The sequence below is a fragment of the Strix aluco genome, unplaced genomic scaffold (genome assembly GCF_031877795.1).
Source record: "Strix aluco isolate bStrAlu1 unplaced genomic scaffold, bStrAlu1.hap1 HAP1_SCAFFOLD_49, whole genome shotgun sequence".
Taxonomy (NCBI): domain Eukaryota; kingdom Metazoa; phylum Chordata; class Aves; order Strigiformes; family Strigidae; genus Strix; species Strix aluco.
Genome location: NW_027436512.1, coordinates 2,323,230 through 2,341,687, shown reverse-complemented (window position 1 = coordinate 2,341,687; position 18,458 = coordinate 2,323,230). Strand labels below are relative to the sequence as shown.

General features: G+C 44.8%; 1 protein-coding gene across 2 annotated transcripts in view; it reads right to left on the bottom strand.

Annotated features, from left to right (window-relative positions):
- LOC141918926 (transitional endoplasmic reticulum ATPase-like) overlaps positions 1 to 17,653 on the bottom strand; it is a 28,201-nt gene extending 10,548 nt beyond the window's left edge. The window contains exons 1-9 of one of the 2 annotated variants that reach the window (XM_074813866.1): positions 17,473 to 17,653; positions 8,775 to 8,886; positions 8,217 to 8,389; positions 5,878 to 6,020; positions 4,750 to 4,880; positions 2,898 to 3,029; positions 2,390 to 2,492; positions 434 to 567; positions 48 to 183 (exon numbers count right to left, since the gene is read on the bottom strand). In XM_074813866.1, the coding sequence (XP_074669967.1) occupies positions 48 to 183; positions 434 to 567; positions 2,390 to 2,492; positions 2,898 to 3,029; positions 4,750 to 4,880; positions 5,878 to 6,020; positions 8,217 to 8,389; positions 8,775 to 8,886; positions 17,473 to 17,489 (1,081 nt within the window). In that variant the 5' untranslated portion in view covers positions 17,490 to 17,653. The remainder of the gene's footprint in view (positions 1 to 47; positions 184 to 433; positions 568 to 2,389; positions 2,493 to 2,897; positions 3,030 to 4,749; positions 4,881 to 5,877; positions 6,021 to 8,216; positions 8,390 to 8,774; positions 8,887 to 17,472) is intronic. The other variant, XM_074813865.1, reaches the window with a different exon arrangement.
- Between the last annotated feature and the right edge of the window lie 805 nt (positions 17,654 to 18,458).

Sequence of the window (18,458 nt, the reverse complement as noted above, 5' to 3'; positions counted from 1 at the left end):
CTGATACACAAAAAAAAAAAAAAAAAAAAGATGGCAATCATGGTTACCAAATCGCCTGAGTGCTGGGTCAATGCTGTTAGGTCTGTTGGTAGCTGCCATAACAATCACATGTGCTCTCTGTTTCAGTCCATCCATAAGAGTCAACAGCTGAGACACTATGCGACGTTCCACCTCTCCATGTGTCTACAGATAGAGAAAGTAATGATTAGACCAAAAGCTCTAAAATCACAGCACAGGAGCTAGTACTGCACCAGAGCAGACAGATACAACAGACAAGAGCTGTTAAGAAACGTTGTGAACTATATCAGATTCTTCTGATATCCAACTTCATTCAAGTGTTAAATACCACTTTACCCTGTAGTCATATGCAGAGATTCACACCAGCTGCTACCAAAAAAGATGTACTCCTTTATCTTCTACAAGCCTTCTTTACCTTCTCTCTCTTTGGAGCAATGGCATCCAGTTCATCAATGAAGATGATGGCAGGGGCATTCTTTTCTGCTTCTTCAAAGGCTTTCCTCAGGTTGCTCTCAGACTCACCAGCCAGCTTGCTCATGATCTCAGGGCCTGAAAAAAAAGCAAAACAACAGCACTGTGGCACCTAGAAGAGAGGCAGACAGCCCCAAGGAACACAATCAAATTTTTTTTAGTACAACATTCACATGGGAGTATCTATATTTCAAGCCAAAGCAAATACTATCAACCAAGTTCACTAAATTTGCAGCTGAACAGGCAAGAACAGCATGCAGAATTACTTTCTATCATTATTCTGGTGTTTTCAGTTTACTCTAACAGAATGCAGCACTAGTCAATGAGCTACCTTTAGCTGGCTCTTTTTCCTTACCCTATTTCACATTTGGTGAGCTTCTCTGTAATGTGCCACCACACACAGTTAATGCCAGTCCTAGCTTGCAAGAGAAGCAATCAAATTATGTGATGATCAATTATCATGGTAGGGAAGGAAAAAGCTGTAAGATATTGAAGCTGTCTTTAGCTTGCATTACACAGGTATACATTTACCTCTAAGATCCTATAAGTAAGTTAAATAAAAAAAAAAAAAAAAACAAACAACAAAACCCAAAAAACAACACACCAAAATTCTAAAAACCCCAAACTCATCTCCTCTTGAAGAATAAATAAAAAAAAAAAAAATGTATAAGCACATCAATCCCAGAAGGAAGGACAGCATTCCCCTGAGATCTCCTACAATTGCTGAACACTAGTGCAGACTCACAGATTTATTCTGTTTTTAGAGATTTTTTTCCATCATGCTGATGGAAGTGGTTAATGAAGAGAAAAGTATGCTTCTAAGAGATCCAAAAAAAAGAAACCTGACCCTCAGGAGTGCAAAGCTGCTAGCTGACTGAAGTGTGCCAGCTGCAGAGCCACTGGTACAGGCAGGTACTAAGAATGTTTCATTACAAGTAACTCACCAATTCATACCAGCTCCATCTACAACACTGACTGCAGCTCCATGCTCGAGACCAGCAGACAGAGAATGCATCACTAATTCTGACAGTGTTACTCTTATTACGCAATAGAAGTGTCTAAAGAAACATCTGACTCATTAGCAAGCAGTGACACCTTCCACACACTTAGGAAGTATATGACAAGGGCGACATATGGTTAAAAACAGTCCATTATATTGGATATCTTGATATACAAAGCAAGTCGCTTCCCTAGTGCTGTGCTATACACTTCTTTGCTTTCACCTTCATGGGTCTAAGTGATTGAAATCAGAAAAGAAAAGCAGCACTCCTTCAGTACAAATGTTCAGTTATTTCAACACTGACTATAAAATGGGACAGAAAAACAGTGGACTAAGCACTAAGCAGTTCAACTGCTATAGGTAAAGAGTGATCAATAGAAGGTTCTGTCACTTGTAGCTAAGTCTCAAGGTACTCATTATAGCTTTCATGACAGTTCCTCCCAATTAATGTTATGTGTAACAGAACAGGTCTTTTGCTTTACTTGAGGGGAAAAAAGATATCCACAGCAAACCAGCTTCTTTTCTGAATGGAACATGCTAGCAGCAACAGAAACAAGTGTCCTGCACCCATATACATAGAATAATCTCACCACTTCACTCCCAGCTCTGCCCTCACCAACATAAATGAACACTCAGCCAAACAGACTCCCAAGTCCCTGCATCACAAAGCTGTCTTTCCAACCAGCCTGCTACAAAAACAATCAAGCTTAAGGGAAGTGCCACTAGAGATGCTTCCACACAAATAGCCTCTAAGTGTCCCCAGAGGCATGCTTCAAAGAGGTAAGGAAGGATGTCAGGGAGACAACATGGCTCTATAAGCCCTATTAATACCATTCATTATCATGAGATGAGTGAACGAGCACACAGCAGATCTGGGGTCAAAGCAGCCACAAAACTTACCATTGATCAGGAAGAAGAAAGCCCCTGTTTCATTGGCCACCGCTCGGGCAATCAGTGTCTTACCAGTGCCAGGAGGACCGTACAGCAGGATCCCACGTGGAGGCTGAGGACAAAGGCAAGGAACTTAAGTGGTGAGCTAGTATCTGAATGCTTAAGTAGCTTCACAGTGAAGCTGTAAGCATTTAATAAAGCCAGTCCAAAATTGTGATGCAAACTCACACAACAGCTGCCATCCCAGCATTGCTATCAACACCCTTACTACCTTTGCATGACACAAACAAAAACCTTGACAGTAACTGACAGTGCTGATTCAAAGCACCCCTCTCCTTTGCAAGTTGCCAGTACTTTAATATGTGTTCAAAACATGTAAGAAAATACTTTCCTAACATCAGCATTAAAAAAACCCCAAAATTACTTATTCCCCTCCCAATATCTCATAAACCTCTGACATCAAAAGTCATCCACAAGGGCAAGCCCACTCATCCACCTGGTGCACACAAGGACTTACCTTCACCCCTATGGCCTTGAAGAGTGCAGGGTGTCGAAGAGGAAGTTCTACCATCTCTTTGATTTGAGCCAGTTGCTTCCGGCAGCCACCAATGTCATCATAGCCCACTTCATTCAGTGACTCTTCTTCATCCTACCCGGAAAGAAATTCATTAAACATTTCAGTGAAAACAATAGTTCAACAATCCCTCCCAGTCTACAGAACCTAGGAATTCAGGTTTTTGCTCGTTGCCATTTCTTTGCTGTCTTGAGATTCTCACTTTCAAGTCTTCCTGGTGTCTTCTACAATTGTTTCTTAGCTCTCTCTTCCTAGACATGCAAAGGGAAATAACTGCATGTACCTAGACCTCACTGAAGCCCACCCTCTTGAATGACAGCCTCTGCTGCCAGGACCCCTACAGACTCTAGTGCAAAACAAGTGTGACCCTCTGATGTGGCTAACAAAGATAACAATAGACAATGAAGCCCAGTATAAAATATACTTATTCCTTAAACTGTAAGTGATATTTCTAACTACTTGACATACCCTAGCTACCATACAGTTAGTTCTCCAACATAGCGTTTTCTTTTGGGATTGACTCAAATTAAGAGAGAATGGTAAGATCCAGATGTGCAGATAAGACCAACCGTAGCCAACTCTTTCAGTATAGCTCTACAGCATACATTCCAAATCTCTACTGGACTTAGTTATCTGTAACATTAGGCCACACTAAAATAATAAAATAACACAGTCTGGAATCTAACAAGGGGCTCAGTCCAAGCCCCACAAACAGGAACTACTACTTCAAGCAAGTTGCTCAGGGTCTGGCCCTATCAAGCACTGAATGTCTCCAGGTCTGGAGATTCCTGCCCTTTCCAGGCCTTGCTCCAGGGTTTGGGGAAACCTTTTTCCTAATAACTACTGAGAATTTCCCTTGATCCAGCCTGTACCATTGCCTCTAGTCCTGTCCCTGGGCACAGCTCTTGGAAGAGCCTGGTTATCCACCCCTTCCTATCAGGAAGTTGCCTTCCCTTCTCCATGCTATATCAACCCACTCTCCCAGCTGCTCCACATTCATTCTGACCTCCACCTCCTCATCATTTTGGTAGCCTTGACTGAACTTGCTCCTATCTGTTTCTGCTGTGTCCTGAAGAGCCCAAACTGGACTCATCCAGTGCCCAGACATAGTCTCACAAGTGTCCAATGGAGGTGACTATTTCAGAAGGCAGCTAACTACAAACCAGCACTCACCCTGATTTGCAGGTAGTAATAAAGCACTTACTTTATGAAGTATACAACCACCTTAGCTCATTTCTCTGAGATTTCCTAATTTGTAACAGTAAGATGGCCAAGACCTGACCGACAATCCACTCAGGTTGCCTCAAGCTTGGGACGCTCAAGGCTAGATACCTTAAGGGACTGGGGGGGGGGGGGAAATCAACCATTTAGAGATTTCAAAATTTCTCACTGAAAAAGCACTAATTGCTTTCTTTTCACATGACATGAAATTTAGCAACATCGTAAGCCCTCCTTGCTATGGATCAAGAGAACTTTGAAATTAAAAGGTGCATCTAAAGTCCAGCATGAGACATCTGGAAGCAGATGCAAAACCAGCTGCTGCCAAAGTATGACATCTCATCAGCAAATCTAAGTATTGGTGCTATCTCAGCATCTAAGGAAGGATACTGGAAGCACATTTCTCTGACTACCTTCAGCAGCAGCTCATCTCCTGAAACCAGATGTTTTAATCATTACATTCAATACCAAAATGCCAGAACAGGAACTGCAAACACTGCTGCTTTCAAGGACTGTCACCGAAACAGATTTCGGACAGAGAGGATTCAGTAGAACCACACGGCAAGATTCTGCTCACCTCTCGTTTGATGGGCTCTCCTTCACAATGGATTACTGTGTCTGGAGCCACTATGCAGTAAGGACTTGGATCTGTCTCCACCACTTTGAACTCCACTGCACGCATCCCTCCACGCACCAAGAAGATGTCACCTGTAAAACCCCACATTTCAGTAGCCTGCTGCAACAGATGTCTGAAAAAAACATCAACCCTTGTACTACCAGCTTCCCCAGAGGACAAGGAAGTGGGTTACATAGACATACACTGCTGGCATTTTTAACACCGCTCTGCATTTTAAACTCAAGAGCTGCATGTACTGTGACTACCCAAGCACCATTTCGATCTGTAGCAGTCAAAGTTCTCAAATTTTATCTGCAAACAACAGAAAAAGAATACTCTACCTAAATACAAAACACAAAGGCAAGGAATCACATTTCTTTTCCATTCAGTTTCAATTTAACATTTCTAAACCAGGCAAAAAACCCCAACTTAATAAAAATGAATTTTGAAGTTATTATAACTAGTTGTTACTAGTTATAACTGGTTGTCTCCAGAAGCAGAATAATATAGTACTGCACTATGACTCCTAGCTAAACTGGGCTACAGAAGCTGGATAACTTCAACTTGTGTTTATACTGTATTAGGACCTATTTGTTTCAGCACAAGTGTTACTAGCACAACTCTAAAAGTATATTTGTTTGTTGGAGGGTTTTTTTATGCACTATCCCAATTAATTAAATTACTTTGAAAAAGTGAATTTAGTCAGGGTGCCAGCTAGTGTATCCAACCAATTGATTAATATGTGGGCAACTCCCCAACCCCATAAAGTGGTAGCAACTCAGGGGAAAAAAAAAAAAAAATCATCTCATTAAACTGAGTTCTACCTGAGCCTTTTCTGATGCCCTCCCATCCCATGTAGCAAAAAAATTCAGGAGAACTATCAAGCTGCTCTGCCAGCCAGCAACAGGTATTACCCTTTCTTCTGAAGATCAGGAAAAAATTAAATTAGCACCAGCAAAATCTCACTCTACAGATGTCAGTCTAATACTTTGTGGAGATCTGTGCAAGCTTCTAGAAGTTCTCTTCGTTCAGTCTCAGGACTAGCTTCACACTTGTTGCCATCAAGACTTCAATAACAGGTGCTATTACCTTTCCTGATAGGTCTGTATGCTTCCAGGAAGTACGGCTTGAGATAGACCTCAAACAGATTCCCTGTGATCCCTTCTACTGTGTCATCAATTGGCAGCACATGAATACGCTTGCCATATTTCACATCTGGGCAAGGCTGGATGCTGCAACAAAAGAAAACTCCAGTTAGCCATAACATCCTGGACTTACACCTGAGTCTGGAAAAGGCAGTGATGTCCCTTCCCAGGCCAGTACAAATGCCAGAAAGGACCCTCCAAAGCCCTGGTGAGGCTTCCCACCTACATAGAAATGCTGACAAGGCAAAAATCATGCCCATCAGAGAGCTAGTCTTCACAGCACATGCTTTTCTTCACTCCTCTCAGCCCTATCCAAAACTGCTAAGGAGTTTCATACTTTCTTCTTACCCACTGCTCTTCTGTAGCCCCCCCTTGCCATCCCCAAGGCATATTCACAAGTTAATAATGCAGCTTAAAGACCTGTGAGAGTCATGGGCTAACTTTTGTTTCAACAAGGAGCTACTGCTGAACCAACTATAAGGAAAAGGGAGCTGAGAAAAACTCTTTGTTCCTTCCTTTCTCCCTCTCATAGCTTACTACAGAGAATAGATCTCCTGTTGCTGATAACCCTGATTCTGAGCAAAGGCTCTCACAGTACCAACTAGGGGTAGCCAGGTGTCTGTCAATCCCCCTTTGTGGAGATTGACATTTAAGTTAAAGTCTGAAGGCCTCTTGCCCCTTTTTAAATAAACATTTCAGCTATTATTTTACAGTGTAGGCCAACAACCTACTGTAGAAACACCTCAGAGTATCAAGCTATGGCAGAGAGGCAGAAAGCTCAAACTGGCTTTGCCAGCTAAGAAAAGTCTATGTGGAACTGCAGCTGAGCATGCGAATTTTCATACACTACTTTGTTCAAGACTCTTAATAGATTCTTTTACCACATACTTTACAGAGAAGATATAGCAGAAGGGTAAAGGAAGAGACAGACTGCCCCAGAAGGAAAACAGTTGACAGACTACAAGCAGGAAGCAATTAGCACATGAATCTGGATTTTGGCAGAAACCAGGCCAAAGAAAGTAACAAAGTACTTAAAGATCAGCAAGAAAAACTCTGAAGGCAAGAGGTGTGAAAATTCTCTGACCCTTGCAACAAAGCTAAGGCAAACAGTAACACATCTGGAAGGCTGAGAACCACTACTGACACAGTCCCAGCAGAAAGAGAGCACAAGCTGAACTATCATACTAGAAATTACTCCAACAGTAACCTCACATCAGGTTACAGTAAGGATTCACTTTTATTTTAAATCCACAGACTGGCTCAAAGCACTGTTCTGTTCCAACTACAGTAGTGTTTAAAACTTGCATTTTCTAGTGGTAGAGAGATGGGTGGAACAGACTCATTCCTCTCCTCTACAAAGTCCATATGAAACATATCTTGCATTTAAAGATTATTCCAGATAACACCCCAGGAAATCTAGTGTCAGAAACCAGGCTTCAATTTTTCTCAGAACATGCATGATATTCCAGATTAGAAAGGTACTCAGGAGGAAGAGCTGTCAGCCCTCACATATTTAAGCCTGCAAATTAGCATTTTTACGTTTAAGAAATGCTCACACTTTTTCCTTTCTCCCCACTCCCTTCATAGAATGGAACCTGTCTTCTGTAAGCCAAAATGTATACTTCAATGCTTTCCCACTACCTTCTGCAAGTGTTGCACAAAATTCCTGCAACACTGTTAAAGCATTCCTAATTTTAAAATTATTTTATAACAAAAATCAGAATATAAACAACTTTCAAGGATTTTTAATCTTGCTATTTGACTGCTTTATGTTTTTGTCACTCATTTCTAGCAAGTTTTAACTTCTGTTTGTCATAGGGCAGCTCAGTGCTTGAGCTAACTATACTATGAGATCAATGACAATGTTGCTTACTGCTTTCCACAGTTAACTTTGTAGACATTAAAAATTTAGATAGGAAAAACTTGTGAATTCATCTGACACTGTAAATTTGGGAAGATGACTGTGATAACAGTGGGGTAATTGAACTACTTAATTTAATGACAGGACCTGGGCTCATGAAAATCCTGAAGAGACTTCAAGAATTTTTAGCATCTTTTTTAGTATTAATCTGAACATGCATACAGCCAGAAACACATGTAAAAGTAAACTGAGATCCCTGATGTAAGAGACACACTTGAAAACATTTCTGTGATCTCCTCCCGAAGATGTAAGAATACTTCCTGCAGACCCTGTCTCTGCTACAGACTGAATCAATTCAGAGCCAGCACACAAATTATTTAGGCATCCCAGGGATATGCAACAGTTAGTGAACTAGTCCTCACCTGATCACATCACCCAGGCGCACTCTCAGGTTGTTGCGAACAACCCTATTCATGCGAATCTTCTCATCTGAGCAGGTATCATCTGACAGAACAATGCAGACTGCTTCTCTCCTCTTCTTTCCTTTTAGCAGAACAGTGTCTCCCCTGAACAGCTGCAATTCATCCATTTTTGCCTGTAAACAATAACAGCATTAGAACAAGCTTTTGACAAAACAAGAATTCAAGTGTTCGAAGGAGAGTTACTTCACTTTGGAGAATTACATCTTGGAAGCAATATACTAGATCTACAAAGACATGCTCCCACTACACGGGTCAAGAGCTAATCCTGAAGCCAGACTAAGGGCACAAGCTCAACTGAATCCTAAAAGTTGAGAATCAAAATATATTTTATCATGGAAGTACGTTAGAAAACAAGACAACCCACCTCCCTCACTTGTAACTGCTGCAGCTTCTGACACAAATACTTAGATTCATGTTGCAAAGTTACATTTCAAGTTAACAGACATCAACAGCTTGCATATTACCAGATTAAATGCTTTGCTTTTATAGATAACGCACCTGAGACAATGACACAACACTGTTGTCTTCATTGATGGCTTCATCAACAATTAACCGATTGGGCCTGTTCTTCTGCTTCAGAATAGCAGTCGATAAGTCATCCACTTTGGAACTGGCAAAGAAAACAGAAGTGATATTGCTCCCCCCTTTCCAGCCACCCCCCTCTTTTGTTCTCCATTTTCTACAGGTTTCTTTGTTGTCTTGTCTTTTAGAAACTATACTTGTTTCTAAGACAAAGGAGAATATTATTCCTAGGCACCAGTTTCATGAGTTCAAAGCAGAATGTTTTCTGTCACTAAATATAACGACTTTCCTAGCCTCAAATGGAAATAGCTATGAAGCTATCTATGAAAAGAAGTGATCAGTGAGATGTTGCTGACTGCAAGATGTTTTCCCTAAAAGAATTAGTCAGACTCATCTGAAATCACATGTAACCACTGCCACAGAAACAAAAGTTCAAGTCTATTTGGTGTCAAATCCCAGATAAATAGGGGAATTAAAGGACAATGCTGCAGCTCCCCTGACAGGAAGAGTTGTAAGAGTTTAGTCTGTCAAGGTCTATTAGTTAAACCTAGCAAGCCAGTAGAAATAGTCAAGTGCTCATGAAAAATGGGGTTGTTGTGTTTGTTGGTTGGTTGTTTTTTTTTTTTTTAGGATATAAAAAAGCCATGAAGCCATGATGAAACAGGAAAATTATGATGTCATGGCTATCACAGAAACATGGTGGGATGTCTCCCATGACTGGAGTGCGCCTGTTGAGGGCTACAAGCTCTTTAGGAGGGACAGACAAGGAAGGAGAGGTGGTGGGGTGGCGCTGTATGTTAGGGACTGTTATGATTGCTTTGAGTACAAGTGTAGTGAAGACAGGGTAGAGTGTCTTTGTGTTAGAATCAGGGGGAAGGCCAACAGGGCAGATGTTGTAGTAGGAGTCTACTATAGGCCACCCACCCAGGACAGAGAGGTGGATGAAATATTCTATAGGCATTTAGGAGAAATCTCACGATCGCTTGCCCTTGTTCTTGTGGGAGACTTCAACTTCCCAGACATCTGCTGGAAATACAACACAGCAGAGCAGGACCAGTCCCAGAGATTCCTGGAATGTGTGGGAGACAACTTCCTGACGCAACTGGTGAGAGAACCAACCAGAGAAGGTGCCCTGCTGGATCTCCTCCTTGTGAACAGAGAAGGACTGGTGGATGATGTGGCAGTCAGAGGACGACTAGGGCACAGCAATCATGAAATAATAGAGTTCTCTATTCTTAGAGAGGCCAGGAGAGGGCTAAGCAGAACTGACATCCTGGACTTCCAAAGGACTGACTTTGACTTGTTTAGGCACCTGCTTGACAGGATCCTTTGGGAGACAATCCTGAAGGGTATAGGGGTCTAGGAAGGCTGGGCACTCTTTAAGAAGGAAGTGTTAATGGCTCAGGAGCAGGCAGTCCCCAGGTGCTGTAAGAGAAGCCGGTGACAGAGAAGACCACCCTGGCTGAACAGGGAGCTTTGGCTGCAACTCAGGGAGAAAAGGAGAGTTTACAGCCTTCGGAAGAAGGGGCTAGCCACTCACAGTGATTACAAAGAGGCTGTGAGGCTATGCAGGGTGGAAATCAGGAGGTCTAAAGCCCAGCTGGAAATTTCTCTGGCTTCAGCAATCAAGGATAACAAGAAATGTTTCTATAAGTACATCAACAGCAAAAGAAAGACCAGGGAGAGTCTCCATCCCCTGCTGGATGCGGGAGGAAACATGGTAACAAGTGATGAGGAGAAGGCTGAGGTGCTTAATGCCTTCTTTGCCTCAGTCTTTAATAACAAGACTAGTTGTATTGAGGGAATCCAGCCTCCTCAGCCAGAGGACAGAGACTGGGAGAACGACCCCCCCTGCAATCCAGGAGGAGACAGGCAGTGACCTACTGCATCACACAGACACACACAAGTCTATGGACCAGATGGGATACACCCAAGGGTGCTGAAGGAGCTGGCTGGGTGCTCGCCAAGCCGCTTTCCATCATTTACCAACAGTCCTGGCTGACTGGGGAGGTCCCGCCAGACTGGAAACTGGCCAATGTGACGCCCATCTATAAGAAGGGTCAGAAGGATGATCCGGGAAATTACAGGCCTGTCAGCTTGACTTCGGTGCCCGGGAAGCTGATGGAGCAGCTCACCCAGAGTACCATCACACAGCACATGCGGGACAACCAGATGATCAGGCCCAGTCAGCATGGGTTTATGAAAGGCAGGTCCTGCTTGACAAACCTGATCTCCTTCTACGACAGGGCGACCTGCTTATTGGATGAGGGAAAGGCTGTGGATGTAGTTTACCTTGACTTCAGTAAGGCCTTTGACACCGTTTCCCACAGCATTCTCCTGGTGAAACTGGCTGCTCGAGGCTTGGATGGGCACACGCTCTGCTGGGTAAAAAACTGGCTGGATGGCCGGGCCCAAAGAGTTGTGGTGAATGGAGTTAAATCCAGTTGGCGGCCAGTCACGAGTGGTGTCCCCCAGGGCTCGGTTTTGGGGCCACTCCTGTTTAACATCTTTATTGATGATCTAGACGAGGGGATCGAGTGCACCCTCAGTAAGTTTGCAGATGACACCAAGTTGGGTGGGAGTGTTGATCTGCTCGAGGGTAGGGAGGCTCTGCAGAGAGATCTGGACAGGCTGGAGCGATGGGCTGAGGCCAACTGGAGGAGTTTCACTAAGGCCAAATGCCGGGTGCTGCCCTTGGGCCACAACAACCCCCAGCAGCGCTACAGGCTTGGGGAGGAGTGGCTGGAGAGCTGCCAGTCAGAGAGGGACCTGGGGGTGTTGATTGACAACCAGCTAAACATGAGCCAGCAGTGTGCCCAGGTGGCCAAGAAGGCTAATGGCATCCTGGCTTGTATCAGCAATAGCGTGGCCAGCAGGGACAGGGAAGGGATCTTACCCCTGTACTCGGCACTGGTGAGGCCGCACCTCGATGACTGTGTTCAGTTTTGGGCCCCTCACTACAAAAAGGACATTGAATGATTCGAGCGTGTCCAGAGAAGGGCAACGGAGCTGGTGAAGGGTCTGGAGCACATGTCGTACGAGGAGCGGCTGAGGGAACTGGGGGTGTTTAGTCTGGAGAAGAGGAGGCTGAGGGGAGACCTCATCGCCCTCTACAACTCCCTGAAAGGAGGTTGCAGAGAGCTGGGGATGAGTCTCTTTAACCAAGTAACAAGCGATAGGACAAGAGGGAATGGCCTCAAGTTGCGCCAGGGAAGGTTTAGACTAGATATTAGGAAGTTTTTCTTTGCAGAACAGGTTGTTAGGCGTTGGAATGGGCTGCCCAGGGAGGTGGTGGAGTCCCCATCCCTGGAGGTGCTCAAGAGTCGGGTTGACATAGCACTTAGGGATATGGTGGAGTTGGAAACTGTCAGTGCTAGGTTAATGGTTGGACTAGATGATCTTCAAGGTCCTTTCTAACCTTGATGATTCTGTAAATTCTGTAAGCACCTTTCCATAATACCTTCACAGGAGTCACTGCAGCTCTAGCCCACTACACAAGAAATATGACAGATAATTTGTTTGCCTTGACAAAATGGAGCACATCGAACAGCAAGGAAATGGAAGAAAGGCAGATTAAGTGATTTCCTTCAAAATCTAATACAGCAAATAATTCACTTTACAAAAGAAATATGAACTTGAACCAACCAATTCCCAAGGAGCTCTTGGAAGTTGTATGTTAGCCAGCCACAACAGCAGCAGACTGTTGTAACTTCCTTTAGTGGGCATCTGACTGCTCTCTCAAAGTAGTCCAGATGTACCGGTGACTAATGTCAGAACAGAAAACTTTGCAGAGTTTGGTTTGATTCTCACCAAAAAGAAAAAAATAAAGTCTTCCTTTGTCCCGAGCAAGTGGCAAGCACCAGCAAAGAGTAAGAAGCTTTGTGGACAACAGTGTTAGCTGTACACTCTGGCTCCATTTTGCTGGTTTAGGGACAAAATAACCAGAAGAAATCAAACCTTGAGTGGAAGTGGCAGAGCAAGCAGCTACACAGCATGAATGCAGACCATGGCAGCAGTGCATCACTTAGCATGCTCACTGCATTTTTAGAAGTACATCAGAGAGAGGTGACATACCTACAGTGTGATGTTACCCAACATCCCCCCACCCCTCAAGATAGAGGTTTTTCCAAGACAGACTATGTGGCATTGGCTCCTTTCTCTGACACGTAAAAGGATGAACACCACACCAAGCAAGCCTATGAGGTCAGCCAGCTTGTTTCCAAAAGGTTTTCAAGCTTTGCATAAGCCCTGGTAGCATAGGAAGCATGTTGGAAATGAGAGACAACATTATTTTAAGTGAACAAAAGGAGGAGTTGTAAAACACGTCTTTCCAGGACTGCCAGCACTGGGAAAATCACCTTTTTCCTCTCTTCATTAAAGAGAGCAAGAGGTAAGAAATTGACATCCATCCCTTTCAATGACCATGTGAGATGTTGCAGATCCATTCTCTAAATCCAAAAAGACACAAGAAAGGCTGCTGGGTACATCCAGGAAGAAGCTCACGAATTCCATCTTCAACCTAAAATGTAGTCTTGGTAAAGTCCTAAAAGTCCTTTCCAGGAAAACTGAGAGTACAATAAGAAAACTGAAACCAGTACATTATCAGGCCAGACAGGATCTTGTGGTTAAAACAGTGAATAAAAACGACAACCTACTTGTAAGGACCTTGCCTCAGCATTATTTCCTGGACACTGAAAATAAATTTAGCAGGTAGATTTTAAAACTTAAGCTAAGGGACACCAGAAAGAAACAATTTAGCCTGTTCAAAGTGTGAATATAAGTCATACCCCTCTGCACATGAGATGTGGATCCAAAGGCCTTTTGATAAGAAACCACTGCCAGACTTTAGCTACATAAACTGTCACTGAAACAGAGTGTCTGTTCCTCAGGATGCAGAGATTGCTGTGCAGCCTAAAAAATGATCTGGGATACGAGATAAAAGAAAAATGGAAGAACTGGGCAGCAAGTAGAAGCTTTTGGACCAAAACTTTCAATAAACCAAAAGCTGTATAAATCTGGAAAAAAAGTTCAAATACTTTCTGACACACAGCAGTGCTGAACAGCACAGCAAGAGATCCACTTAGTTCTGCTGAATGTGAGGAAAAAAAAAGTTTTAATACTGAAGAACTGAACTGAATCTGCAGTTTCCTAAGAAGCAAGAGCTGGATCAATGTTGTCAGTACATTACTGCACTTAAAGCAACTGAAAAGCTTGGAGGCATTAAAAGTGGAATAAATTTCTCCAACAGGATGCAGACATCTAAATGCATGGGGTCAGCTTCAGTTATCTGACCTGACAGTTCTGCAAACAAAGAAATAAAGGTGTTAAGAAATTACATGACAGCTACACAAGAGAGTGATGTTATTTCTCCTGAAGAAAAGGGTAAGGACTTTGAGACATGCACTACCCATCTTCCAGTAGCAATTTAGATCATCATCACCATTTGCTCTCATTGCATCTCTCCTGGGGGTTCCTCATGCTGTAACTGAGATGACGGAGCAAAATATGTCACCTCAACCACACTCAGACAATCCCCAACATCTATGCATCAGGAAAGGAGAGCCTGAACTGAAAATACTAAGCAGAAAAGCCTAAGGCATGGGTTGGGGCTCTCTCCTGCCAACTTTCCTACATATGCTGGTAAAATCCAGTGAAGGGCAGGACAGACAGCTAACCTCGGTAATTTTAAAAACTCCTCAATGAGTTTCCCCATCAGAGAGAGCCTGGTGCAAATCCTCTACATCAGGGGTTCTCAACCTTTCCTTCACCACGGACCCCCTTTAAATATCTTTTGTGGCTGCAGACCACCAAGACTTAATTCAAGATTTAAAGCACTAGATTGCATCAAATATTTATTTCCATTTTCTCATGAAGGGTCTTCAAATTTGGAGAGAAGGGGAAATAAATTAATCTGTTAATGCACACACTCCTATTATAATATCTTTATTGCAATGATTCCATATAAATTTAAAATAATAGCATCAACACTCTTCTTGCTCAAATGGCCCATTTCATGGTATTTTTAACGTGCTAATTCCAAATTTGATGCCAATTTTTACATTAAAATTTGATGAAAAGTTTTTACAATTCTTCTCACCTCCCCCCTTGTTTGTCTGTGTTCAGTCACCATATATTTTTGTTTACGGCTCCAGGGCCACCACTTGGAGGAACAGACTTCAGCCCAGTTGTGGCCCTAAAGAGGGCTGTTGGGTTAAGAAAATGTCTTTAAGAGAAAAACCGCCTAGTTAAAGTGGGTCCCACCAACCATACTAGTACCGAATATACTAGCGTGTCAGGAAAGACGGGGGGGGGGGGGGGGGGGGAGCGGCGGAGCTTGAGTATAAGAGGAACATTGAGGGGAGGGGGCTGTGGGAAAAGGAGGCGCAGCGCTTGCCGCGGGCCAGACCAAATGTTTCCGGGGTGGACGTTCCCCACCCCTGCTTTAAGCCTTCGCGCTGTGATGACATCGCGGCCCCCCAGGGGTCCACGGACCACAGGTTGAGAACCGCTGCTCTAGATCATCTCCCCTACTCACCCCTTTTGTCAGCTCCCTCACACACTTTCCCCTCTTGCTCCTTTCTTTCACTAACTCAACAAAGAAATAAACTGAATGCAAAAATGTAGCTTTAGAGCTGTTTTGGAATTAAAAGGAAATTCAAGGCCTGCATCAAAAGCCTGCCCCTAGACAGAGGCCAGAATCGAGGACATAATGGCACAGCTAATGGCCAAACTTGAATATAAAGCATAAGACATCAATAAAATCGAAGCAAACATGTACTAGCCCTAAAGACCAACAATAATGGGTTCCCAGTTTCCATCCTTAGCCCCCTTTTCTCTCTCAGTAAAGCAGTCTAATAGCCCCATTTGACACAGGGAAGAGGTGGGGAGAGACACTTTACAATTTACATCACTTCATTGTTTTTCTCTATGTCAGAGTTCCTCTTGTTCAGCATGTGATAATGCCCAGAGGCTATGCTTTGTGGTGGACAGTAGGAAGAACAAGAGCAGAAAGTAATTAGTGATTCTTCTGAAAACGACTACCAATCTCCAAAATTCCACATAAAGTAGGGAACTAAGTTGTTCCTGCAAGTCTGTGCTAAATATACAATGAAAAGTCACCGACTCAAAATGTTTCCAGCTTCAGTAACGAAAGTGAAAACAGTATGCCTTCTGTATGCTTGGTGTGCCTTTTTATCAATACCCTCACGAACTCTCTTGCTAGATAAAACCTGTCAGCGGTTTCTTACCACCCTGAACGTCCATGTTACAGACTGAACTACTTTCCCCAGGTAAGTATTAAAAAAAAAAAACAACCAACAAAACAAACAAACCATAAAACATTTTATCCATTGAAGCAAATGAGTGAAATATCTGATGACTGCAGCCACTTACTAGAACAGCACATGACAACCAAGCAGTGAGTTCATACCCACGCTCAAGATGCCAAGTTCTCAAATACTGTTTCAGACAGGTATGCATGTGAAAACAAAGATCTCTTCAGAAACCACATTCTATTAGCTCTTGCAATGCTACTCTCTGTGCTAAAGCTCAATTCAGCAAGATGGCTGTCAACAGCATTTACCCAAAAATTGCAACTAAAAAGTAAGTGTTTTCCCGTTGCAGAGTAACTTTTGTTGATCCCTATGTGATGAGAACTTTGCAAAAATAGAAATTTCTTTTTAAAGACACTGTTCACTTCACTCAGACTCAAAATATGCCTCTGAGACCATCACTTCCATCATAAGCTCTACTGCAGACACTAAACTCTTGGCACATCTTGTTGGAACTGACTTAGTCGGACCAAGTAGGTCTAAATTACAGGAGTTGCAAAAGAAAAGGAGAAGATAAACCACAGACACTAAAGGGAGTTAAGTGACTTGTTGGCCTCGTCAGAGGCACTTTAAAGTATTCTTGGATTTGGGAAATTATCTTTAGGTTCTATTTTTACTCCTCTAAAGGGGCAATGAAGTGGCTTGCACATGTCGACTGGGAACTGGGAGACCGGTTATTACTCATTTTTGAGGAGCACAAAAAATGATCCTCAGCCTGGAACTGAAAACAGAATGAGGCAAGACCCTGGAGACGAAAATATAGCCGATTGCCTTATCTGTCACAAAGGCCAGCCCGGCACAACATGTCTGCCTCTGCTAATGCCAAGTCACTTCTAGCTCCGACCCGAGGGCTGCTGCGGGCCTGCGGGAAGGAGGCCGGGACATGCCTATGCCTCTCCCTCCTACCCCCCCCTCGCTGCCCTGCCAGCCGCTCCGCCGCTTTCTCCAGCGCTCCCGGGCCTGGAAGACAAAGGCCTCCCCGGACTGAGGCGTAGCCCGGGCGGGGGCACGACCAGGGCCCAGCGGGAGGCCCAGCCTGGCCAGGCCTCGCCTCGCCCCCCCCATGACTCGACACTTCCCGGGGAGGATGGGGGGATGGGCGGCGGCGCACGGGGCCCCCCTGCGGGCACTCGCCTGGCCGAGCGCGCGCGAGGAGCGACCCATCCCAGCCCCACCCCAACCTCCTCAGAGCCCGTATGACACGGCGAGATCGGGTACCGGACTAGGCCCGCCGCCCGACCCGGGCAGCGCCGCGGCGAGATAAGGAGAGGTAGGCTAAGCCAGGCCCAGCACCACCGCGGCCGAGCCTAGGCCGCGGCCTGCCGGCGGGGGCCCACACTTACTCGGATCCCGAGGCCATAGCGCTGGGGGAGGGAGGGACGAGGAGAGACAGCCGGCGATAGTTCCTTAGGATAAACAGCAGAGATTCTCAAACAAACTCGCGGCAATGGCAGCGACAGGTCTAGACGCTTCACACTAATTGAACCTTAGAGCCGACTCATCGGAAGGAGAAGCTCCTCCCCACGCTGCCTCACCAGCCTAGCAACAGCGTGCGCTGACCAATCGGAAATTCCGATCGACCAGCGCCTCAGCCAATCGGGGAGGCGAAAGAGAGGGGACGAGGAAAAAAAAAGAACGAGCCCTCGCCCTCCTCCGCTTCCCCCCCTTTCCCTTCCCAGTCGTCACGAGGCAAGCGCAACACCCGTCAGCCAATTGCAGCTCCGCCCCTGCCGTCGCTGTTCTACACGGCAACACGGGTCGGGAAGGCAATAGCAAAAATCCACCAATGAGAAAATCCAGGCGGAAAGTCCCACTATAACGGCCATCCAGGCTAGCTTCACCTCGCAATTGGCTAGCACCCGAGGAAAGGGAAACGTGTGGGGAGGGTTGCAGCCAATCAGGAGGGGCGGGAGACGGGTGCTCGGGGAGCAGCCGGAGTGCGCTGAGCGCGCCTGAGCTGCGCGCGTGGGTAGCGGGGCGGGTTTGGCCCCGTCGTGGGCGGTCCTGGAGCGGCCTCGGCGAGGCTTTGGGGAGACGCGCTCCAGAGGCTTCATTTTCCCCCGGGTGAAAGGCTGTGTGTGGGGGCTCGGCCCTTCCTCCACCCAAAGGTACCCACGGGGCTCCTTTCCCCGATATTTTTTTTTTTTGGTGATTCGTGGAAAAAAGACTCTACAACTCAATAGAGTTCTAAAGCAGGTATGTTTACTCCGGCGCCGGGGTGCAAGGGGATTTCTCCACAAAGCTTGCACACCCACCGCACATTTTACCAAAAACTTATCGAGTGTGGCTATACATATTCATTGGATTACATAACACAAACATCCATATG